Source organism: Parambassis ranga, chromosome 19 (assembly GCF_900634625.1).
Source record: "Parambassis ranga chromosome 19, fParRan2.1, whole genome shotgun sequence".
NCBI classification, from domain to species: domain Eukaryota; kingdom Metazoa; phylum Chordata; class Actinopteri; family Ambassidae; genus Parambassis; species Parambassis ranga.
Window position 1 is genome coordinate 11,259,148 of NC_041039.1, and position 25,227 is coordinate 11,284,374.

The following is a 25,227-nucleotide window of genomic DNA, read 5'->3' on the forward strand; positions in this document are numbered from 1 at the left end:
GGGACATAAGGGACTCCAGCTCCAGCAAAGCCGACACCCTGCAGTACTGGCCGATGAAACTGGGGCAATAGGCATTAAAATGGACTGCGGAGGAAAGGAAATACAGTTAGGAAAATGATATACATAATGCTTTGCCAGTACATACAGAAACATATACAGAAACAGCAGTTGGTGTCAAATATTTGTTTTATACGATGTAGTGTGTGATTATGAACTTGAGCTAAAATTTGATATACCGACCCAGTTCAAAGATCTGCAGGGGCAGGGTGAGAAAGCCGGAGCGGGGGGAGTATGGGTTATTCTGACCAGGAGCTGTGCACACTTCATCAGATGGTGGCAGGAGGAGCAGGAAGGACACCTTCTCCCCAAACTCCAAAACTTCCTGGCTGTAGATGCGGAAGTCCTGCAACTAGAAGCACAGAGACAGTTGAGTTTAAGGTCTGGATATCAGTGATACAACTGACACATCCCTGACTTAAAGGTATTTTGAAAACTCAGTGGGAGTCAGCCAGATTTCCACATGCCCCTTTCTCTCGAAGCTCACCCTGAAGCCACGCCTCCAATCACATGGACGGCGCATTACCTGAAGCTGCAGTCTGTGATTTCGGCCATCATGCTTGTACCTCTCTGGTGCGCGCAGAGCAGAAAGAGAGTGACAACCACCCAATACTCCGCGCAGGTCGTCAAGGAGGATTGGCTGATGTTTTTAGCATTTTATAGCTTCATGATTAATATTCTTCGTTTTAATGCGAAAATGCCGAACTAATTGGTTGCTATCGGATTGTAAAGAGAAGTTACACTAATTTAACAAAAAGTGCATCAGAATGAAATCTCCTACCCTACCTTTAAGAGAGACTGAGTCAAAGAAGAAAAGGGGGAATTAACATTTTGAGTTCCTGGTGGAGGCTCTGAGTGTCATAGTATTCCAAAAACAGGCACAGAGCTGAGGAGGATGGGCAGTCTCAGTAGCAGGAAGTGGTCATATCTTTATTTATGTAAATTTTAAGTTAAAACAAAGGCTAAAACTGCTTTTATGCCCTGCAATAAATATGTTTACTTTCCTGTATAGATGGACATTTAAATATAGGAATTCATGCAGGTTTAGTCCCTGTTGGAGTTAGCCCCCAGAGGTTGCAGATGGAACTGCAGTTGTTGACACATGCATGAACTTCAGTACAGAATCTTTTCTATCCACTGTGGCCCCTCAGTCTGCATGTGTTTAGCTGGTTGCACTCACAAACCATAGAAGTTAGATATGGATATTTGAGTGCTAGACCACCATGAATTAAGACAGTTCTACTCATATAACTATGGAGAAACTAGATTTAGAATTCGAAACTCCAAATAGTTAAAGTAAGGAATACAACAACTCAATGGTTTTTATGTAATTAGGGGTTATTTCATATCACCAATACAGTGTGCAGAACAGTAGAGTGAAAGCGTGTAAAGTTTATATTTCCATCTATCCCATCTGGAAAAACATCACATTTAAGGATTTTTAGTTTTACATTTTTTCAATATAATTCAGGCTCATGTAATATTTCATGATACATACAGTAGCAGCAAAATTCTGTATAGTGCCACTGTCTGTCTGTTGAACAGTGGGTGGCAAAAGTCAAATGGACAATGACTGCCATTGTGCTGGAATTCAACCCATGTTCTTTTAGAGAAATGATGTAGAATTAGTGGTCTAACCAGAACTGGCTCAATATCCACTGGAATCATTTTTAAGAGCTTTGCTACTGCCTGACTGAAAACTTGGCTGCGTGCTTGAACTGCTCCCCTGGTACAGTATCAGTCAAAATCAGTCACACTGCACTAAATTCTTCTGATGTAGGCTGAGGTTGAACCAGGTCTCGCTCTGACCTGATTGCCAGGGACATTGATGTGCGCCATCAGGTCCTTGATAGCACTGCGCAGGTCTTGTAGGAGTTGATGGGGAGCGCTCTGTACGTCGCGGTCCATTTCCAGCGATTCATCCAGAGAGCTGAGGGTTTGCAGCCACTGCCACTCCTCTCTGAAAAGAAACAAAAAAATAGTTTTTGGATTCTGGCTCACGATCAAATTTCATTCCACTGCACCACATGACCATCCCACAATAAATGATTCCCACCTGGACACATTATTGTTGTCCCGGATTTTGGTGTGACAGAGGACGTTGGGGAGTTTCTGGGGTACTAGCGCTCGTATCTGCTCCACTGAGGTACACAGTTTCAAGTAGCCCAGGTATAAACCTGGGGACAGAAGCTTCCTGCTACGTCTGTGATACGCCAGCTTCTCCTGGAAACAGCAGGTGGACAAGTAAGAGTAGTTAGGGGTGACTGGATGTGATTTTTTCTCCAGAAGCATTCTCACAGTGAATTGTGTTGTTTTTATGTTTCGCTTTTCAGGCACTTTTGTTTCAAAGGGTTTAAAGTTACTGCACTGCAAAATAGCCCATCAGTGCATTTTTATGTATTTCATCATACAATTTGTTCATAACTGGCCACAAAACAAATATTTCAGTGAACTGTGGTTTCGCCAAAAGGAGTCTCCACCATTGTTTTGGAACCGCAAGGCCAAACCAACATACACTGGAGACAAAACAGTATTGCAACAATGGTATCAGGTTTACTGAGCTATATAGACAAAATCAACTTGTGGTTTAGGTCCAGATTGAGGGTTTTCTGAACAAAAGGAGTCACACAGAAATAGTTATATAACTCTAAATAACAACAGTTAGACCATTAGATGATTATCATCATCACATTGGGGCTGGCAGGAATTTCAAGAGCTGACCTGAAACTTGGCTTTTTAATTAAAAGTCTGTTTAATATGTCCCCTCACGGAGAAGGTGACGAATGGAGGAGCAGCAGAGTCACGATGATTAATGTTTGTCTAAATAAAGAGTGTCTGCACAAGCAGCGCTTGTAATTGGAAGCACATTTCAATTTACAGTCCTATTCTTTCAGCCACATGTTTGGTTTTCTATGAATGAGCGTTTTAAAAACATTACAGCAATTCCAATAAAGAAATGTTTAGGGGCATTTTGTTGTTGACAAAATTTCTTACACTACAAAACCTCCAACAAAAAAAAAAAAAAAAATGCAAAGAATGAGACAGATTGACTGAAAAACCGCTGTTGACAAACCACACTGCCATTCCTAACTGCTGTGGAATCACAATGTCTCCAAAACAAAAACAAAAATAACCAATTTTCCAAAACTGAATTTTTTCTCCATTCAATGTGTGTCTACTCTTGTTGACTCACGTGGAGTGTGATGAGGAGCATGTCCAGGGCTGTGGGCTCTTCGGGGGACGAGATGGACTTACGTTGGAGCTGTAATTTACAAAGCTGTGTCCAGCGTACCCCGTCCAGGTTGGGGCAGGCATTCATGTCCTTTAGTAGCACCAGCAGAGCATTACCATGCTTGTCCTTGATTGGCTCAAAGTACACCTGGCCAAGATCCTGCGTTCCCAGCATCCCCTGTTAAAAGATGATGAAAGATGATAAAAAAATGTGCATTCATTTTTTTTCAGAAGATCTTATTTACCAAAATTTGTAACCCCTGGACTACCTGTAGATGAGAGACAGCCTGCAGCATCTTAAGGCGTGTCTGCAGAGTGCACGAACATGATGACTGGGATGGACTGAGACACTGCTGCAACCAGGAAATCTCCTCCCATAGATAAGACACCTGTTGCACAGATACAATTCACACATTTAAAAATCTTATTAAAACATATTTTTTCCTTTCTGAGCCCTGTCAGTACCTTAGTGAACCAGAGAAAGTCTTGCATGAGAGAGCTGGAGTAGCAATCTTCAACCTCCACAATAGGAATCTGATCCTCTGGTGTCACCAAAACATTATCGTCTCTGTAGAATATGGATGTCAGGTAGAGACCTCTGGGGAAAAAAATAGTGTAGAGAATGTGTAGGTGCTGCTTTTTTGGCTGTAAATTTGTCACATTGCACATAAATGTTCATTTACCTTTTTAAGCTTTTTACAAATTTGCTGGTTGGTTGGAAGAGGTGGCGCAGGCTTTTAGACACTGAGTGCTTCCTGCCTTGTGGTGGCGCTTTGCACTGTTCTGTGTAAAAAGAAAAAAAAGGTCAATTCCATGGCCACAGACAGATTTAAATTACCTAAATGAATATTTTGATGCCCTTGAAGTTTAAAATTAGTGCATTCATTGGTCCAGTTTTCTCACTAAACCAACGTCCTGACCCACACCAGAAATATCTCTCTCAGTGACAGGCCGTTACCTAACTGACAACAAACCTGACACGTCCAACAACATGGTGAGGGTGGAATGTTTTTTGACATTTCAAGCTCTCCAGTCGTGCGGCACCGTTTGACAGTCATGCTGGCCGCCAGCAGCAGACTATGGGCCTAGAGGGAACCACTAGATCTCAAGTCCCAGAGGAGCCCTAACTGTGTATAAATGTGTGTGTGTCTGTGTGTGTTTACCTGCGCACACTATAGCTGCTGGAGCATGGCATGCCTTGAGCTACAGCTATATGCATGGGGTCAAGGAACTGTAGTAATTTGTGTGTGTATGTCTGTATGTGTCTTAACCCTTTGCCACTCACTGACAGGGAGGTCAGTTAAGTCTGTGGGGACATGTTTATTTTTAGTGGGCCAGGAGGGGGTTGGAGGTGAGTGAAGGAGGTGTGTGTGTGTCTATATGTATATGTATATGTATATGTATATATATAAGTGTGTGTGTAGGTGCTTGTTGGTGAGATAACGCACCTCCCAACTCATTAGAAACCCTGAGTCCCAGAACCCTTCACAGATTCCCTCCCCTCCCAGGTGATCTTACTCCAGCCTCAGGCCACTTAAAGTCAATAAATCCCCCATTCAGGGCCCGAAAAGAACTAATTTTCTCTTCAGGTGGACGAGTCGAGGTAGAGTAACAAGAAAAAACAGCAGCCTTCGACCCCTCTCACCTCCCCAAATTTTCTCTCCCCTCGCGGCTCTGTTCAGCCCCAGTCCTCCTGGCCTCAGCCCCTGTTTGACACTGAGTAAGACAGACAAGTCGCGCTGACTGCTGGGGTGCCTGTGTTAGTCAAGGCCTCTTTCACAGTTTAATTAATAGTGTTTGGACAAGAGGGAGAAGGTGGTGTGGGCCATAAGCCGGGCTGCGATGGGGGGTGCGTACATGGTCATGTGGGACAGAGTCAGAGTTGAAAGCATGTTCTTGAACATTTGTGTCTGTTCATGTACATGTGTATCTATGTGTGAGCCTGTCTATCTTTACATGGGTGTATATGTGTGGACAGTAGACAGGACGACTGGCGGGCTGGAAGGGGGGGGGCAGTAGTCAGTGTTAATTTATGCCCTCTCCAGACTCCAGCCTAGAACTTGTCTCTTACAAGAATAACAAACATGACCCCGGGACACGCCACCTTGACTACCGTGCCTGAACTCTCTAGCTCAATCAGTCGCCGTCTGAAGAACGCCTCAATACAGAGTATTATATTGCATCTCTCCCTGTTGCATATATGGTTCGGCCACAGTGGACAATAGTAAGTGGCTGAGTGTGTCTGGGGCATGTGGGTGTGAGAGCAAAAGAGAGACAACTTGTTCAATGCTAAATGCTTTTTGCCATCATGTAAAAGAGTCAGTGTGGACAGGTTTTGACACTTATGGGACCAACTTACAGGCAGCAGTGTTTGGGGATATAAACAGCTAGAGTGTGAGAGAAGCTGATCTGCATTTTGTCACATAGAAAGAGAGAGGTATTCAGCAGAGGAAGGGCTGAGTCATGGAAAGCCTCATAAGGGGGTAGAGGGGGTTGTTGAGACAGATGGGGAGGGTATTATTTTTGAGGTGGCATGCCATCTTAGTGTGCATGGCCCCTGAAGTACTTGTCGTGCCTGAGATTGTAAAGTGTCTGTCAAGGTGAGATGAAACACAGCAATCAGCGAGACGTGTTACACCTGCAAATTGAGCCGTCCATTGCTGTGTTTGTTCAGAATATTTATGAAACATGAACTGGACGGTGGCTAAAAAATACACCTCTGTTTGTGTAAAGTGCCGTAGTGAAAACGACAGCTCAGGTTAATGTTAAGAGGTCGCACTGCTGCACTTTAACTGATACCTGTACTAAAAGCCGGTTAGGGTCAAGTGTATTTGTAGTCATCAAGTTGTTATTTTAAACCCTACTTTAAAATACCTAGAGACACATGCTCGTGTGTGGTTCAATGAGTACAGCAAGTCACTGTCACTACCACATTTAGGAGGCTTGAGTTTCGCTTATGTTGCAATTCAGTCCCTTTAGGTAAACGGGTGAACAAACTGATCAAAAAGTTGCTGATACCGTGGCAGACACAGTGGCGATGAGCTTCCTTTATCTGCCCGAGTAGCTGGTCTAGTGCCTCCTTCTGGCCTCTCTGACGTGGAGGACGGCCATCGATATCCCTCCAACCTGCAGGCAGAAAGAAGATGTCAGAAATATTGCAGCATTGTGTATTTATTTATTTATTATATCTTTAGATTGGCCTTTAGAGTTGCTTATTAAAAGAAAAGTGTCATTGATCCAGACAATGTTTCCATGCTGGTGTTAGCGTATCGATTGCTCAAAAGCAAGTAAGGATTCTAGAACCTGAACCTGTCGGGGGCCTGACCAACCAACACTCATCAAATAAAATGAAGTAAAAATGAAAACAAAACAATATTTTAACATTTTAAAATAAGGTCTATCGTTGCAAATGTTTGTACATTGCCAATTTAATCCCAGACTCACCTGGGGTCCCAAAAAGTCAAGAAGTGAACTGCCCATGCAATGGCATCTGTCAAATTACTGCTGTTCCACGCTCTATCAACCAATCTAATCGCTTGTTGTTGTCAACAAGCAAAACATTAGTGGTCTCCAAAAGACTTTCATTTAAAAAAAAATCTGTAAAGCAATACTTTTATTCCTATTATTAGTTATTGATAATATACTTGACTGTTGTTATGATCGTCCAGGTAAGGTCAGGCTAGTGAGCTCATACTCTGCTTGGGACCCCAAAAATTCCTGGGTTGGCCTTTTTCCCTGAGGTTTCCAGAAGTACGAGTGTGAGGTACATGTGATGCCAAACTTTGCAAACAGGTCTAGTATGTGTACTATAGGAAACAGCACACACCCCAGTGTGTGTGACAGAGCTGGTGCTGCCTGACAGACAGACCCACAGAGCACCGCTGCTACTGGCTGCTCTGCACATATTTGGTTACAGAATGGACGCATACACATGTATACACAGTGTGGTCGCTCCAATTGATTGGATCTAAGACAAAGACTGTCTCAATTTCTTTCTCTCTTTAAATTATCCCTCTTTGTGTCAATGCTTTGTGTTACACTTTCAAAATGATACAATGACACACCCCTCATAGGTGACAGGCTGTCCAGAAAACGATCCTTTAGCACCTTCTTCCTTCGGTGTTAGCACCAGAGGATGTGTCAGCGATAACCCAACCCCCCCTACAGCCATCAACCCCTCTCCAACCCCTCATCACCCCCACCAACTCCCTCTCCTGGAGCCCCCCGGAGGGCGCGTGGGGCTGAAACACGGTGAGCTCTATTCCCGGAAAGGTGCCTGTCCCAACAAGACAAGCGGGCCCTTTAATGGGCATCCACGGCCCGGTATAAGGCCCCCACTGTTGGGGCCGCGCCGCGCGCTACAGCAGAGACATGCAAATATTTCCAGTGGTAGGCCCAAATGGAAAACACAAACACGCAACATCGAAATTAGCTCTGAGAGGGAGGGAGAGAGAGAGGTGGGACAGTAGAAAAAAAAGAGAGGGAAAGCCTAGTTTCTTAAAATGAAGACACACACACACAGAGGCTGAAAAACAGTGTGCTGATGTGGACAAACATGATCATGTGCTCCCCAGATGTGCTGTATGAGTGTGCCAGTATACCCACAAAGTACCTACGTTCACTCTCTTACAGTAGAGACAGATAGATAGATAGAAGGTGAGAGAGAAGGCTAAGCTGCTGGTCAACACCTCAGCTGTTGCACATGACTTCACGGTTAATTTCTTGGCTGAACCCTGGATCATTTCCTTTTGCCAGCCAGGGACTAGACAACATCCTGAGGCTATGGTTACACTCACTGACATCCACAGTGGGTGTCCCAAAACCCACCCTGCCTCCTGACTGAGGACAGTCCAGCTGTCATCCCTCTAATGATGTCAAAGCAACGTCGGCATGACGTTGGAGTAAATGAGAGTGAAGTGATGCAACACTCAGGTCGTTTCATGTGAAGGGAAACTATGACACGAAGACGTCTTGTCTGAAATGGTTTTTGCAGCGGTGTGGATTCAGTGACTCTTGTCAAATAAGTGAAAGATGTGTAAAATTAAGAAATGTGTAAAAAAACAACATCAACACATATTTAGACTTACTGGAAGGTGCACAGCAGGCTGGGGTGGAAGCTACAGGAGGCCCCCAGCCCTTCATGTTGTAGGCTGAAACCTGTACATAGTAATAGGTCCCCTGGAAGGACAGGACACAGTTTGTAGCATTAGAAAAGCAGTAAGTTATTCGCTCTCATCTATAAGCTGTCTGTCTCTGTCTCTCCTTTCTTAGCCAGATCAATCAAACAGCCGCCAACACTTAGTGGCCTTGCCTTGACCCCTGTCTTGTGACAGGAGTGAGCTTTGGCTGGTAGCAGGGGTCTTAAAGGGGGAAGGGGTTTCTCTCGCATAATAACAAACAACCAGTGGAGTGTCCATTTGTCTACATGCCCGCTTAAAAATGCCAAACATAAATCAGGTGGCAGGCTACCAAGCTGCTCTTTTTATCATTTTGGAGGGCTGTCTTGCAACTGTTCCTTTTGAATGGTCGGAGCCAAGACTTTCAACAAATAACAAATAAACTGTGTTTTCCAACTGTGTTTTGAGCCATAAGTCTTTCACAGCCAGCTTTGGGACTGATGACGTCTGTGACTTAATGTGTGAAGTCTGATGTATAGAATAAAGAAGAGTCACTTGGGAGAGACATTCAAAAGTAGCCCCAGCAAATGCTTGATCTTGTGTGTAAATAATATAAGAGGCCTGTGAAAGAGTCTGTACCAAAGCTGGAGAAGCTGCAGCTTAGTGGGTTTTTTGTGTCTTTGTCATTCATAAACTACCGTATCTATGAATGTAGGAGGGAAATAATACATGTGCTTAACCAGGTTTGAGTGAAAATAGTTTGTGGTGTCAGTGAAACATAGACATCATAAGGATATCTGAAACCAAAGACTAACTGTTCAGACACAGTTCAGACTGTCAGTAATGTGTAGGAATTCTAGGACAACTTACAGAAGTGAGTCCAGTGATGTTACACTGTAGTGAAGTGGTTTCATCCACAACCGTCTCACCCAGCAAAGGACTGAACAACGGAGCAGCGCTCCAACTCACTTCAAATACACAAAACAGACTTTTTAAATTATCATAGTGAACAACTTCTGTAACTCATTAGACTAATACAAAATCTCTACTGTTACTCCTCTATTGTAATACTAAGCGCTTTGTTCTAAATGGGGCAGTGGGCTGGGTGTGTCGGCTGACCTTTGTACTTGGTAACCACAGCAGAGTTGACACAGAGAGGTTCCTGGAAGTCAACTTTTAGACTGCTGCTGCTGCTGACAGACAGGCGAACGAGACTGGGAGCATCTGGAGGGTCTGGGTAGAGGAACAGAAACAAAAAAAGATGGCAGACACACACACACACACACAGAGGATATAACACAACATGTTATAGCATATAACATATAGCATTTTACAGTTGCATAGTTTTTCAGATCTGCATCTGTAAGCTACCATTTTCATAACTGTTTGTATTGCGATTTGTGGTTCTATTGATGCTCACACAATATTTAAATGAACAAAATTACATGAGTATGTGGAATTATAAACGTGTTTTTGGATCAAAGTGCAGGTTGATAAAAGAGATGAGTGTCTGCTTTACAAGGGGGGTGGCTGTCTGCTCTGCCACTAAGCATGTCATGAGATGCCTATAAAAAATTAAAGCAGGAACACACACACACACACACATGCATGCCCACATAGACGTGTGCTAGGTGTGGAAGCCATTAACTCAGCCCAGACAGAATGCCAGCAAAGGAAAAAGAGTGCAAAAGATGAAAAGCAAAAATCACTGCTTCCCTGCAGGACCAATCTGAATGTCCATTAGCTCATTAGCATGTGACAACGTAAAGAAGCCTTACTAGCATGCTCAAAGCCTGTCTGCATGCGTCGGAAGAGCCTGAGCCTCCACTCCCAGGCTTTTAGCTGCCTCTCTTGGTCGGATCCTTCCCGCTCGCCGGGGCCCTCGTTCCGCACCTGGGCCTGAAGCTCAAGTACCCGCTGCTCAGCCTCCTGCACCAAGGTGGCCAAATGTACTGCTCGGCCCTCCAGACTCACAACTAAGAACATGAAAAAGAAAAAAAACATATTAATTGAAAGAAAACGTTTCCTTCCTTCCTCTGTCAGGATCTCAGTTAATTAAAATTTTATCAAAAGCTTCAACAGTTGGCTTAAATTCTGCAAATTGCTTTTGCAGGCCAGTCCTTTTTAATGCCTTTGTTTGCCAAAACACTGTGGCAGATTCCTCAATAAACTTCATTTAATGTAACTAACCAGTCTCTCTTGAGGCATGACATCACCTAGAAAATGACAGAGAAAATGGGGCAATGAAAGTGAGAGGGGTGAGAGGGAGGGAGTATTCTTCATATGCGGTTATAAGGGAGCAGAGAATGGTGGGAACATGCATAGGCATCATTTTAAACTGCCATTGTAAAAGTATTTTTCTGCAAAACTGGTGGAAAATTCAGATCTATTTATACAATGCACCACAGCCTCATACGGTCTCTAGAAGAATGTTTTTTTTTTTTCTCAAAGTAGGTAGGGTGTTACTAAAACACACCGCTACGACATGTGACACCCCGTGAAAAAATTCAAACCACGGCCGCGCGGTTACACCGATAGTGACTGCATAGGTCGCTCCAATTGCAAATGCATACGGATGAAGCATAGGACAGGTAATGTAAAGCTGTTGAGGTCACAAAGGACAGTAGCATACTGTACTCCTTCTTTGGTGGCTGGTCATTTCTTGGAGTGTTTGGGCCTGATGTGTGTCTGTGTTTAGTCTGCGCGGTCTGTGTTTGTTCATTGTAGATTCCACTGTTGAGCGTTAGATTCCACTGTTGACAGTAAGTTTAAAGCTCCGTGTCAAAATGTCCATCTGGGTGTTTAATTCTGCGGCTCTCTCTGTGTCTCCTCAGTGGCTGCGACCTTCTCTTTGAATCTGAGTGTCTCCTCTGGGTGTCAGTTTTGTTGTTGTCTTCATCCACTTTGTGTGAATACTATAAGGCAAGACTATGAATGTCAGGGCTATTAATGAAAATACTCGAACTTGGACTGTTGGATGGAAATAATAATAAAAATTAAAATGATAATAATTAATAATAACACACTTCCGGGCTTTCAAACAGGTCTAGATGCTGTCAGCAGTGTGTATATCTGCCTTGATTTGTCCTCATTTCACATCAAGGCTTATGTCTTATTGAGAGCCACAGAGGGATTTCTAACGTCAATATAAACTCGCTTTAGAGAATTTGTTTCATTGTCTTCGTCTGCCCTTGTCTCTCTAGTAACAACACACTGTGAAGTCAAGCATGACAATATCAATAAGCACCAGAATCGATTCCTTTCAAGTACAAGCCTGCAGCATGTGTGATGTCAATTCCCCTCGGATGGAGTTTGATTAAATAAAAAAAAGGCTTTTTTTCTCTCGTTTACACAACTAGAGAGAGAGAGAGAGAGAGCCCAATCAAAGAGAAAACTTGAGTAAACACCACTTTCCATTCAAGTGTTTTCAATTTAATGATACCTTTATAAGTCGTCTGGCTCAGCTCTTGAAAATGTGTGCGCACACGCAAGTGCAAACACAGGCAGCCTAGGAGCCTTGCTGGCGAGTTGTAATCATTAACAGAAGAAGAGAGCGGAGGCTCAACACAGATCACAGACAATGAAAAACACTTACCAAGATGACTAATATTGCATCATGATTACTGCGCTTTCATTTCATTTAATATGTTTTCACTGCCAGCGGAAAAGTGAAAGTGTTGTGGGAGTTTGTTGATGTAGCGTGGATCAAGGAATGGATTTTGTGTCTTCGGGCAACACGTGCAGCACACGTGTAGTCTTTCTTATTTCTAGTAAGTGCAATACTGCTTTCAAAACAGAAACTGTTTTTATTTGTCCCGTTAACATTGACATGATCAGCTTCTCTACTCACAGTGAGGGCTCTCCTTGGCACCGGCTCGCAGCAGAAGCTTGGCCATGGGTACGTTATTGGTCATGATGGCGATATCGAGGGGCAGGAGGCCCTCGCTGTTTGGAGTGTTGAGGTCCAGCTCCTCCAGACTGTACTGGGACAATAGCAGCTGCACCAAGTCCAACTCTTGGTGCTCCACAGCCTCGAACAATGTTTCATTACTCTGAAACTGATACAAAGAACAATTAAAAGGAGGATTCTAACAGATGTTTAGGTGCTGTGGACGATTTGCCAGTGAATGCTGATGATAGCAATACAAACATGATCTATATATTTCCTCTTAGCTTTACAATAGGTATGTGGGTGAATGGTGTCACTGCCTGAGGTTCCAGGACTATCCAAATCTATGTGTTTTCCTTGACTATTTTTAGACTACAATGTTCCTTGGTTTATTATTTTTTCCTTCTCCTTCTCTCTGACTTACTATGGTGGTTTTGCGCAGCCTCTCCTTGTCTCCTCCCCGTCCTGACACCACGCTGTCCTCCAGAGTAGGGGGGTTGGTGCCCACACGGAACTTTCCAGACAAATTGCGGTACAAGCGCCGAGCTGCGCTTGGCGAGGACAGGCTGGCTGACTTGCGAGCTGAGGCTGGCTGGTGGGCCTGGTCCCCTCTCATGGGCTGCGTCATCTTGGCAGAGTCAGCCCTGAAGGAGCAATGGGTGGGAAAGAGATGTGAGCGATAGGTGAGATGTGGAATATGAAATCTGGGCGATCACTTCATCCCAAAAGCGTAATGTCTCTTGCCACAAAGCATAAATATGAACAAATCAGTTAAGATTTGCATAGATAAAACTGGATCTTCTTGAATTGAGTGACAGTTTATCAATGATATTTTCAAGGTGATAAATTGATTGTCTTGACATGACTGGTATGTCTATCACACCGCCTCTCTCCATCCTGCCATGGGAACTATGTAGATGACAGTGTGTTTCAAGGGTGAGTCTGGTACGTGCTGCTCACACACACTCAGCTGCTGAAGGAAATGTCAGCAGGACTCTACAGGCGATGGTGATAGACTCCGTGTCGGGCCCCACCAAACAGAGGCGGTGAGATAAATGAACTCCTTAAGTATGTATTGTCAACAGTCTTTAATTCCTTGTTTGCAACACCTCTCCTCCAATCTTCCCATCCTCCTTTTCAGATTTCTGCCCCTCTCCTTCCTCTTACTCCTGGTCTTTTTTTTAACTCTCTATCTCTAAATCATCTCTTATCGCATGCTCACCCTTTCCTCATTTCCCTCTCTAATGTCAATCTCCTTGGGTTGTTCATCTCTTCAGTGTTTTTGAATGTAAATGTGTGGATAGCCATGGATTGAACAAGAGCACGCAGAGGTTGAGGAAAGCAAATAAAGGCGTTACTTTAGGCCATCATGCCACATGCCAAGAACAGTTTTGTCAAGGTGAGAACATCTGTAGGAAAAATGTTATTTATACTCCGGCTCTGCGATGGACGTGTGAGCCCACATGAGCATGCACACACACACACACACACAAACCCTCCCCTAACACATGCAGTTTGTGCAACAGCTGACAGCGGCGCACATTGTAGACTTTAAAGCAGCTCCGAGCCCCCGCAACAAGGCCTTTTTCACAGGGCCGATACACCTAAAATACCCCACGATCCCCGTCCCTTCCCGCTCCGTCCCATCCATCTCCACTCTATCCCGTAATAGAGGCCTTATTTTAGACATCCTCGTGTTCCCGGCTGGGCCTAACCTATTCCAGGGTTCCAGATAAAGCGCGACAGGTATTTGGAATAATTTTTCCATGGGCCTGGCCCGGAAGATAAAACAAGAGATATATTTGTAATGCGTGTGCCGGTATCCCATTTCAAAGAGAAAGCCCATTGGAATCCGGCCCTAGGCTTATTGTTATTTGCCTGAGATGGAACAGACGACTTTTTTTCTGTCGGCAGGACGGTGCCCCATCACTCTCTGACGACATTAGGGTGTGTGTACGTTCGTGCTTTCAAAGAGAGGCTGCATCCTGCAAATGAGACTGGGATGTCATTTCTCAATGACAATCAAACCTTTACACCTAAAACTGTTTATTCATCCTGTAAAATACTATTTACAGCCCATTCAGTCAATTGATGATGCATGCAAATCCATGAGGGTGCTGCTTTTACTACAAAAAAATGCACAAATAACCACATTTGAACTCACTTGAACTTAAACAAACACAGACAGTATATTGCACAGAATTTCCTAGGGTTTTACCAGTTTTGGGAAGCAGGAAGCAGTTGTTCTGGGAAACAAAAAATCTCTACAGAAAATCCTGGCTCCAAGCTTGGCCCTTGATCAGACCCACATCAAATACACCCACGCCTGCTACAATTGGCCCCACAAACAGTCAACACCCCCAAGTTGCAAGCACACGTAGTCACAACATCCGCTTTATTAGCTAGATCATGATTTTTGCGAAAGTCAGTGAGTCAGATGTAAACAAACAGAAGCACGCAAACAGTGTCTAGACACTTAGGGTTTGACTAAAAGTCAAAATGGGAAAGACCTATGATTTAAACAAATGTTAAATAATTGTTGGTTCCTGTGTTGCACAGATGGGAAAAGTTTCTGGGATTTTCTGGCATGCCTCAAGTAATCATGACAGCAGCCCATAACGGTGAAGAGTAGAGCGACCTCAGTGCAGCTCTGCAAGCTGGCAGCAGAGAGGAAAATCCAGTTTACACACATCTACTTCCAAATTCAAATGTGTGCATTTTGAGCAGGCCATTCAATTCATGCAGACCCCAATAGCCTGTGTTAAAACTATTTGCTTTAAAGCATATGATTGTGTAAAAGACTCTAGTGTACTGCTGCCCCAAAAGCCAAAATCATCACTTTCTTTTGTTTTCCTTTCTAACTTAACACCTCCTTAACATCCTCCTCTCCGTCTCCATCCAGAACACCCCCCCTCCCGCTCTTGCCTCTACTTCACCTCAACCCTGACTCCATCCTCCTAGCCCAGTCTTTCCCAGGGTCTCTTAAGTCAGCCATGTGCTGACAGGACCCCCCAACTTATTTCCAAACTTCTCACTATGGCGAGTCTACCGCGACGAGGACACATAAATCTCCACTGTATGTTAGTGCGCGTGTCTAATCGTGTTTATTACATGCGGGGACATGTGACCATTCATATTAGTTGACATGTATTACATCAGTTGGCTGCATAGATGAAGTTCCACAGAATAAACAGAGAAGTGGAGGTATGGACAGAGAGGGAGAGACACACACAAAAAAGGCAAAGAGCGGCACCAGAGGGACAGTGCTCAGTGAAAACAGTGTGGTGGGGGGGTCAGAGAGGTAGACAGTGAGAAGAGAAAGTCACACACACTCACATGCACACAGACACACACACACACAGAGTACGCTGGCTGCTCTAAATGTGGCTTGTAGAAGGAAATTCTGAAATCTGAGTCTTGGCACCAGACAGGCTGGAGGCAGCCAGGCTGCTGGATGCACACAGGGAGAGAGAGAGAGAGAGAGAGAGGAGTGGGTTTGGTTCAGGAGGGAGGGAGATGGTTGGGGGGGGGCAGTATTGCTAGAATTGCTTTGACTCTTATCAGCTTCTAGGCAACATGAGGCCACACTAACACTATGACCTGCAGAGTCCCATAGAGTGACCATAGGTCAGTATGGCAACATAACATGCGATGTGTATACTCACATGTTAAAGCACAGAGATCACATAATGCTATAGCCACAATATGATGACTCCTAAAACTCTGTTGGGTCATATGGATTAGATTTTACTGGGAGATGTGTGCATCACGGCATTAATGTGTTACAAAAAGACTCTTTCAAATTAATTCCCAGAGCATCTACACAGACAGATTATCCTGCCAGATGTGCATTTCTAAATTGCTGCACTGGCCTGTATGTAATGTACCTGATGAGAGAGGTTGTGGAGTTCAAATAAGAGATTTTTGATACCAAACAGCTTAATAGGTGCAGAAAAAACATTACACATACTGCTGCATTACAGGCAGCAGACCATAAAACTGATATCAAACAGGATAAAGCCATGGATTGTGTTTGTTTACGCCGGATTTACACCATCCAGACGATAGTTTCCACTGCTGTGTCATCAAGTTCCTCGTTTTGATAAGCTGGGAGTGCTGAAGTGGAACTCTGTATATCACTGTTTTCCTGATATGTATTTGTTGTTGTTAGCTCTAAGTGAGTCAGACTATTCTCTTGTGACCTCTGTTGTGTGTGTGTGGCTGTTGCAACCAAGTCTCAAACTACATCAATACTCAATGTGTCATTTTGAGACATATGGATATGAGTATATAGTTTAAAAACGCTGGAGCTGTGTGAAAGACTGTAGAACCTCTTGCAAATTATGGCACAGACCCTCATGTTTGTGTACTGACTGGGTTTTATCAGTCACTTTAGTTGGAGAGTTTAGGATGGAGTCTGGACAAGGCGACGCCTTTTTTGGCTGCAAATGTATTGTGGGTCCAGCCTGGTCGACAGTACTAAAGTCTGTACTGCTGACTGGGTGTCTGCTGATACAGTTAAAACATGAAATCTTCTCAGGTATTCTGCTGTAAAGCATAAGCTGCATGCATGTTTGGGGACCCACTGAGGACACCACCAGGTATATACAATACCATCCTGCTCATGCTGCCCTATACACTGTCCTTTTTTAAGTCTCTTCTTTTATCTTGTCCTCTTTTTCTCACTTTCTCTTCTCTCCCTTGGGAGAATGGTAGAGAAAGAGTGGGCGTTTCGCTGTATGTTTAACCTTTGAAGTGTGCCTGCTGTGCCGAGCAAGGCCTGCCACCTGTTGGCTCTGTGTGTGTGCATGTGTTGTGTGTGCATGCAGAGGTAAATCTCTCTAATTTTGATGAGCAGAGACAACAGTGGGGTCACCATGGGGATGGGGTGGCGGGCAGCGGCCGGCGTTCTCAGGAGGGAGGGGGTGCTTCTAAGGTGGGATCATACACACACACACAGACACACACACATATACACACAGACACACACACAACCCCTCACAAACATACACACAACCCCTCCTCTGTCACAGGCTTGGTGACACCATGTCTCCCACGGCGATCGTGGGTCCAGCCTGGGTGGCTCCAGGCCTTCTGTGTGTCTCTCAGTATGTATGTGTGTGTCACACCAATGGGGTCTCTGCCTGGGCCACCATATGCCACCCACCCAGCCAGGGAGGAGAGAGGGGTGGGGGCGACCCCTGGCCACTGAAGCCACCAGTTGGCTCATTCTCTCAGTCACACGCCGGCCGGGCGCCATGTTTAAAGTCCCACGGCTATTTATCTGGGATAGGGATATCAGGAGGTGGTTGGATGGGCGGGTGGGGGAGACTATTCTTCTTACTGTGATAGATGCGTTGTAAAGAAGATAACATGCATGCTCTCCAACATATGCATGCTCCAGAATGGGTGAACAGAGAGAGGGCAAAGGGTGACAGATTCCTCTCACAGCAGTGTGTGTGTGTGTGAATCTACATTATGAAATTAGCATTATTGTGTGGAGGGACTGATGGGAGCCATCACCACAGGAGTGGAGAATGGATGAATAACACCCACGTTGTGGAGCTGGAGGTGGACAGGTGGAGGTGGGACATACCATTTGGACAAGGAAGGGCTGATGTTAAAAATCAATCATGATTTTTTTTTTGGTCAGGTGGGTACAGCTCCTCCTGCATAGTGCCACTCTAACCCTCATGACCTACTGACTGTCTGTCTCTGCACACTCATGCACAAACAGAAACTTAGATACACCACATTGAGTGGATTTTCTTTCCTCCCACACTCTTTATTTTGTAACTTCTCCCTATCCTCTTTCTTTCCAGCTCTATAGTCCAGTTTCCTTCTGTCTCTTTCCATCATCTTCCCAATCTGTCTTTTCATCTACTTCAGTCTCAATCAATCAAACTTGTTTCTGGGTCTCCTTCTCTTCTTACCTATTTCAGTCTTCTCTGACATCCACCCCCCTCAACCCCAACTTCTCTCTTTCAGTCTGCCTCTTTCCCACTGCCCCTCCATCCCCAGCTCAGCGGCCCCCCCTCGTCTCTCTGTGTCTGTGTGCTGAGTTGAGGTTTGGAGTGGAAACCAGAGTATCAAGTCAGAGACACACAGGACAAGAGGGAGCCAGCCTCATAAATCTCCTTTAGTGCAGCCCACAGCATCCCAAAAACACTATGTGTGTATGTGTGTGTGTGTGTGTACATACGTATGCGTGATTGCATGCATTTGTGTGTGCGCAGGCATGTCTGAGGTGTTCATTTGTGTTTATATTTGATACAACCTGTATGCAGGTTTATTGCAGTCTTGTGTTAGTGTGTGTGTGTGTGTGTGTGTGTAAAATCATGTAAGAGAGAATATCCCAGGACTTTTCCAAAAACAGAGAGGTTAGCAGAAATTCTGCCTCCCTCATGTGGACTGGAATCTGTAGTCTCTCATCTCGCCAGCAACTCAACAAATGAATTTTACAGTCCAAGAAGCAGTGTGGATAAACAGTTTTGTTCTGAGGAAAATGTTGCACGTATTCTTCAGAGCCAGTAAAAAAAAAAAAAGTAAAATCATGTCTCAGTGTAGATGTATGAGTGCTGCTGAAATGGAGACAGATGGAATTAGTAGCCAGGAAAACAAAGATTACATTTATATCACTGTCGATTGGAGCTGGAGCCGATAAACACCAGTGACTACTGAGGAGTTATTTGACCCTGAAATGAATGCAGATTGTACCTATTCCCACCAAAGACCAAAGCCAGATGTTAGTGGGTCTAAGAGGGTTTCATATTCGTGTTGGCTCAAAAAGTAAAACTGCACTAAAACTGAGACCTATGGGACATTTTTGTACATTTTCAATAAGGCAATAAAAATATTTTACTGCAGTAACATTCTAACAGAAGCAGAAACTTAAACATGTTCTGATCAGAATATCTAAAAACATTTATAACCCTTCTCATTTGCCCACTTCTTTTGAACTGACAGCTCTCAGCCAAAGAAGAAAGAAGAAAACATTTGAAGAGAATAAAAAAAAGAAAAAGTGGGGAATATTAAATAAAATTAGAACCAAATGAGGCAAGTGCCACGCTGTCCAAAACCACTTTACACCCAGTCCTCCAGAGCATTATCCTTCTTTTTCCACTAAGACTTTGGTGATTTCTGTGTTCTTTTTTTATTCCCTTTGTGCACAGTTCATAAGGATTAGCACTTGGTAACCCCCATTCCCCCCATACAGTGCTAAGTATTACAATGTGTGTTAGCTCATGTATATGTGTGAGCATGAATATCGAGGAGAAAATCAGACATGCAGACATGCGTTTTTTTGCTACTCCGCTAGTGCGTGTTTGTGTTAATTTGCCAACAGGGCAGGCTAGTTTCCCTTCCATCAAAGTTAAGACGTCATCCTGAGAGCGCTGTCAGCTTGGGGTTATCCCTGAAGACAGGGTGGCACCAGGCTGAGCAGAGGGCCTTCAGGGGATGGAGAGGATTTAAGCTCTCCAGTGCATACTGCATAACCGCACACATTACCATCAAACACCCACCGGTGTCGTACCAAGTGCAGTCTTTCCATTTTCTACTTTTATTTGTGAGGCGGATTTGGTTGGTTGAGCGGAGTTCTGAATGCTGTGTTGATGTTTAAGTACTTATGTATAGAGTTTCCTCTCCAGGAGTATATTGAGATTAAAAACTGCTTGGCAGACATACGTGGCTGCTTTTCTATTGTGCTCATGGGGTTTTGGCGATGGCCTGGGGCTGGATTTCAGTCACCATGTGAGGATATGAAAATAAAGACTTATTTGCTGGCCCTGTGTTGGAACCAAACCAGTGTCCCTTTAGAACCCCAGGTTTGCCTCTTGAATGCTACTAGATGTGTCCAGTATCCATGTCATGCACATAAAGCATATACAAGGGGTGACTTATGCAGAAAGTTAGACCATGTCTGCCACTATGCACCATCCATTACTATATGTTGTAATGCCACTGATGGTTCCCTGAAAAGAAACCATCAGCAATCTTAAGAGGTTCCCTCCTGTTTTCCCTTTAGCACTCCTTGAAACCCCTTACTCTCCCCCTCCTTCCACTCTTTTCCTCACCCATATCCCTAGAGCCCATTTACTATGATTACCAATAACAATAACACCGCCATTATCTTTTATTATCGCATTTTCCCAAGGCTCTGCCAGCCTTCACAGACTTTGATAAAGCTACAAAACGGCTCCTGTTTCAAGCTTGTATATGGGCTCCCTTGGCTCAGAATTTCCTTAATAGTCACAGTTTGTTTGGGTATCTGACTTGAATCGACATAAATGGCAATGGTCCACTAAATAGATAGTAAAGTGTTAAGCCACCTGAGACTGCCTTACAGCGAAGGGGCTGCTGGTTGGTTTCCAGCTTGGTATTTTATAGTCCTCTAGTCTCACTTTACACTTTAAAGTTTCAATTTAAAGAGCGAAAGGAGGGGGCAGATAAACATAATGAAACCTTCATTTAAAAATGGTGGACAATTTCCACATTTCACTTCAGACATTGCAGTGTTTTCTTTAGCTGTTTTATAGTGTCTGCAGAAGATTCATCAGCTACTTGTTTGCAGCTGATTTTTACTATAATTTCTCAACATTTGATACAAACAAATTAGGTAGAGTTTTAATGAAACAAAAACCTTTCCTGTTTCATTGTATATTATCATGGAGATTTTATAACTCTAAGCTCACCTGGACAACATACAGTAGAATTTCCCTTTAAAATCATAGATTTAGTTGCTGCCTCGCAATTGGAAACATTAGTTACACAGATTACAGGAAGTGCTTTAAATGTTGAAGAATTTCAAATATGCAACTGACTAAGGGGATGTTTTCAATTGTAGCTGTTAGCACACGTGTTTCCCTTCTGACCGCGTCCATGACGATGTGCATTCCAGAGGAGTTGTTTCCTGGTCTTGTCAAAGCCTGGACCGAACTTCCTTTACCTCCCGGTAGCATGACTCAACTCTCAACCTTGAAGCTCTCCTACTGGGGTCCCTTATTTATTATGTCACAAAAGGCCAGTTACACTCGTGCAACGGTGGCTCAGGCCAGAGAAAGTCCCCCCCCCTATCCTACTCATAAATGAGCATGTCCAATCTGCCCACTGTGTTTCATTAAAACCAGACCACATCAATCAGGGCCTGAACTTTAAAGGCCAGGTCCCCTCTCCAGCAACATGGGAGAAAAACATGGAGCTGTTAAAAACTAAAGGACCTCACACTGCACATACACTCTCAGTGCTCATACACTTAACACCACATTTCTGCTGGCAGACCACACATCGCAGTGTCAGTCCTAGACCACACAGTTGGTCTCATAAGACCAACAAAAGACCTCGTAAGACCTCACACCGGGTCCTAGCACGATTCGATAGGACCTCTGAGAATCACACACCTGTAACTCCAAAAACCGCAAAATAACTCTGTTGAATAGCTACTGTAGTCCCTGTACAACAATTAGAAACCTAAAAAAGCATTTATAACTGACTGGAGTTTTTTTTAACTTGATAAAATTAAGTGCAAAGGAAGTACAAGATCCTCTTAAACCTGGGCCAAAGTTCCCAACAGAGAGAGAGGTGTGACGAAGGAGCCAAGAATACATAGCAGGAAGCTCAAGGGGGGGATGCCAGATGGGCGTTCTGCAGGATCAATGGATAGATAAATGAGTGAAGGCCAGGAAACAAGAGGGGAGACTGGGAAGGATTCCCATGGGTGGGGACGGGAAGGCAGCCTCACGATGGAAAGCTTTCAAACTCCTTTCATCGGCTGCCTGAAGACTGGAGCTTTACAAGAGCAAGATGAGCCGGCGCCACTGGAGCTGCTTGGCGCTCCTCAACGAAACCCAGACTCAGAGACAAAACAGTACCCTATCACCACTCTGATCCCGCCCCAAACACCAGGCCCACCCAATCCTCATCGGACCCAAGAAGCCTTGACTTTGTAAACAGACACATTGGAGCAAGGCTCATCTGTAAATTATCTCTGCTCTAACTGTTAGCCTTTGATCAATTAGTCATCAGGAGCAACACTGACTAAAATGATGAGAGGGTCTGTGCTCTTACCAGTCCACACTAAGAGATCGTCTCCTATACGTTGGAGGCCTATCCGAGGAAGTCTTCTCTGCTTTGGCTGGACGTTCTTTGAGGGAGAGACGATGGGTAAATTTGGAGATTCCTGACTCTGACCTGGAGGAACACAACAAGAACAGACTCTTTTACACAAAATAAATAATTGCACATTGATTGGATAAAATGGTTTAAAGAAACTTTTTGTCTTACAACATCTTGTGGAAGGCCATTTGTTTTAAACACAAATCATGACCTTTCTCAGCACATCCTCATGAAAAATGCTGCATTTGGTTGTGGATTCATCTGCCTGATCAACAATCATGGTTATGTTTCTGTTTAACAGAACTTGTGATAGTTTTGCCCAACATCATCTGAACATGGAAATAATAAAGCTGCAAAAGTCTGAAAGGAGATGGTTGGAGGATGATGGATGGGTATCTAAAGTGGTTCAAGTCCCCTGACACAGAGTTGCTTTCTTTTTTCCACCTGTTGTTAAGTTATATTTTTAATCGTGATTGGATATGTCTTAGAAAATGACTGGTTAAGGTCAGGCATTCAAAACAGGGTCAGGGGTTGCAAATGAAGCAAAGTAAAGTGACAGTTTGTGAAGGGACATGAAGCCCCGCTAGGTCTGAACGTTGCTGTGGAACACGAATACCTTAGTAATATGATTCAAACTTAACTCAGTTTTGCTGAAATCCCACTACTCGATGAATATGCAGTCAGTGAAGTTGACAAACAGTGAAACAATGCTTCAGTTTCCCGGTGGAAACATTAGGTTTCAGGGAAAGCCGCATGCTTCCTGCCTAATTTTCTTCAAATCTTTTTCACAGGAAAAAAAAATGTGGAGTCACACACATTTTAATCTCCTCTACTGGGCTGCCAGTGTCCCAGTTCAACTTTTTGCTCAAAATTAAAAACAGGAAATGTAATATTTCTTTCATTCCAGCTAGGGACACATTTGATGAGACTCAGCATTGCAATATTGCTGTGGTAACTTTGGGGACTAATCAAAATGTAATAATATTCTCTATTAAAGGGCCAAGCTTGGAGAGGCACAATTTAAAAAAACAGACACAATAAGCAGAGTTTTATATAAATTTAGACAAAAAGAAAACAAAATGTGAATACTTTAAAGGTAAGTCAAAGCTTTGCGAGACACAAACACTTTTTTCTCATAATGACGCCCAAGCATTGTAAGAAATTCTTCCCTCTTCCTAATCTCACACACATGCTGTTTCCATTTTATTATGAAATGGTAAAACATCCCTAATAATGACTCATGCATACTCACACACATACATAGATCTCCTCTAAAGCGGAGCCAAAAAGCGTTTTAGTCTCCATGGCGATCTCTGTTGGAGACAAACTACAGGAATGGTTCGTACAGATGAATGGGGCGCTCCCTGCCACTCAAACACAGGACTTGTATCTGCCTTCGCTGTCGCTGCCTTTTGTGAGACGCTGCAGAAATAACAGTTCACATAAGGCTTCGATAAAACTGGATTTATGAAATTGTACACAATAGTTCTTGCAGTGACATGGATGAATGACAGCATGATGTTTCAGCCGGTCACGCCTAATTAAATTGGCATCGAGTCACATGTGCGTTTTTTTGGCATTCTGATGCAGAAGTCAGACTAAACCTTGAATAAGTAACTTATATGTTTTTCCTCCAGAAGACTGAAAGAGGACAGAAGGTCTGAGATTGTCCTGTCATGTAAAATGGTTCTATGGAAGATCGGATTGGAGAGAATGATTACTCACTACTAAAAAGATGAAAATCGATCATGGCCTGTAAATTTCCCTGTAGAGATGAATAAACCACTGCTATGACCTTTTGAATTAAGATTCTTTAAAGTTGCATGCTAAGTGCTAACACCTTTTCCCCCAATTTTTTTCAGTGAGATTGAATTATCGCCAAATTTTTCTCTGTCTAAACAGTGCCTATCCTAGACAGGCAGCATGAATACATATTTTACAAAAAGCAGTTCTATTTATACACAATTGGGAAGCGATTCTTCGGATGGAATGAAGTCCTGAAAAATATTCTCTGATGCTCAAGAAGATGTTTCTCTCCAGACCAGCTGTTTCCCTGTGCCATAAGCGCATGAGTTCTCATTCAAAATGACCTCATGCTATGGCTTATCTAGTAGAACAATCCACAGTCCTACAGTCTGCGTTCCCACTCCTACACCCTCAACTACTGTTTCCTGACCCAGTGCCAACATCTCTAAAGAGCTGGTTGACCTCGAAGACAAAGAGGCATATTTTCCTGTATGAATCACTCAAATGGGGTGTGGGATTTTAGTCAGATGGCAGAGAAACCTCTAATTGATGGTATTAAGCAAGGCTGGGCCTCTTCTTCAAGGGCTTTTAATTAAATTAGCACCACTGCCCTGTGCAAACAAGCTACTGCCAATAACTGATGTCCATTTACATAAACTATAGACTTCATTGGCCTGAACAATTAAGATGCATGAACATGCATGAGGAATGATTGGTTTGGATTCATCGTCGATGAATCGGTTTGGCCCGTGAGAGTTCCTTGAAAAACTTCAAACAGACTTTTGGATCAAACACATGACACGACATGACCGTAGGATAAGAACGTCAATGCTATGAAAACACACAGGATCATGACTTCAAAGACACGGGGGGCCAGTGGACACAGAAGAGGACTCAGGGAATCCCTTTGAGGGGTTTAGAAGGAAACTGCACATGCGGAGCAGGTGGGTCTCAGCGGAGGCGGATCTGCTGGCAACTGGCTGCCCCTTGGCTCCATGAGAGCCTCAACTCTGGCTCCACCCCATGCAGCTGTCCCTGATAACATCATCACAGCAGGCACACTGTGATGATGCA

The 25,227-nt window shown here is 43.8% G+C and overlaps 1 protein-coding gene across 1 annotated transcript in view; it reads right to left on the minus strand.

Annotated features, from left to right (window-relative positions):
* Positions 1-220: 220 nt before the first annotated feature.
* ankfn1b (ankyrin repeat and fibronectin type III domain containing 1b) overlaps positions 221-25,227 on the minus strand; it is a 33,315-nt gene continuing 8,308 nt past the window's right edge. The window contains exons 2-16 of the mRNA XM_028431385.1: positions 22,360-22,482; positions 12,719-12,938; positions 12,256-12,463; positions 10,184-10,381; positions 9,525-9,638; positions 9,276-9,373; positions 8,376-8,466; positions 6,307-6,414; positions 3,972-4,071; positions 3,754-3,886; positions 3,558-3,677; positions 3,251-3,466; positions 2,114-2,280; positions 1,867-2,017; positions 221-409 (exon numbers count right to left, since the gene is read on the minus strand). Of these exons, the coding sequence (XP_028287186.1) occupies positions 221-409; positions 1,867-2,017; positions 2,114-2,280; positions 3,251-3,466; positions 3,558-3,677; positions 3,754-3,886; positions 3,972-4,071; positions 6,307-6,414; positions 8,376-8,466; positions 9,276-9,373; positions 9,525-9,638; positions 10,184-10,381; positions 12,256-12,463; positions 12,719-12,922 (2,097 nt within the window). The 5' untranslated portion in view covers positions 12,923-12,938; positions 22,360-22,482. The remainder of the gene's footprint in view (positions 410-1,866; positions 2,018-2,113; positions 2,281-3,250; positions 3,467-3,557; positions 3,678-3,753; positions 3,887-3,971; positions 4,072-6,306; positions 6,415-8,375; positions 8,467-9,275; positions 9,374-9,524; positions 9,639-10,183; positions 10,382-12,255; positions 12,464-12,718; positions 12,939-22,359; positions 22,483-25,227) is intronic.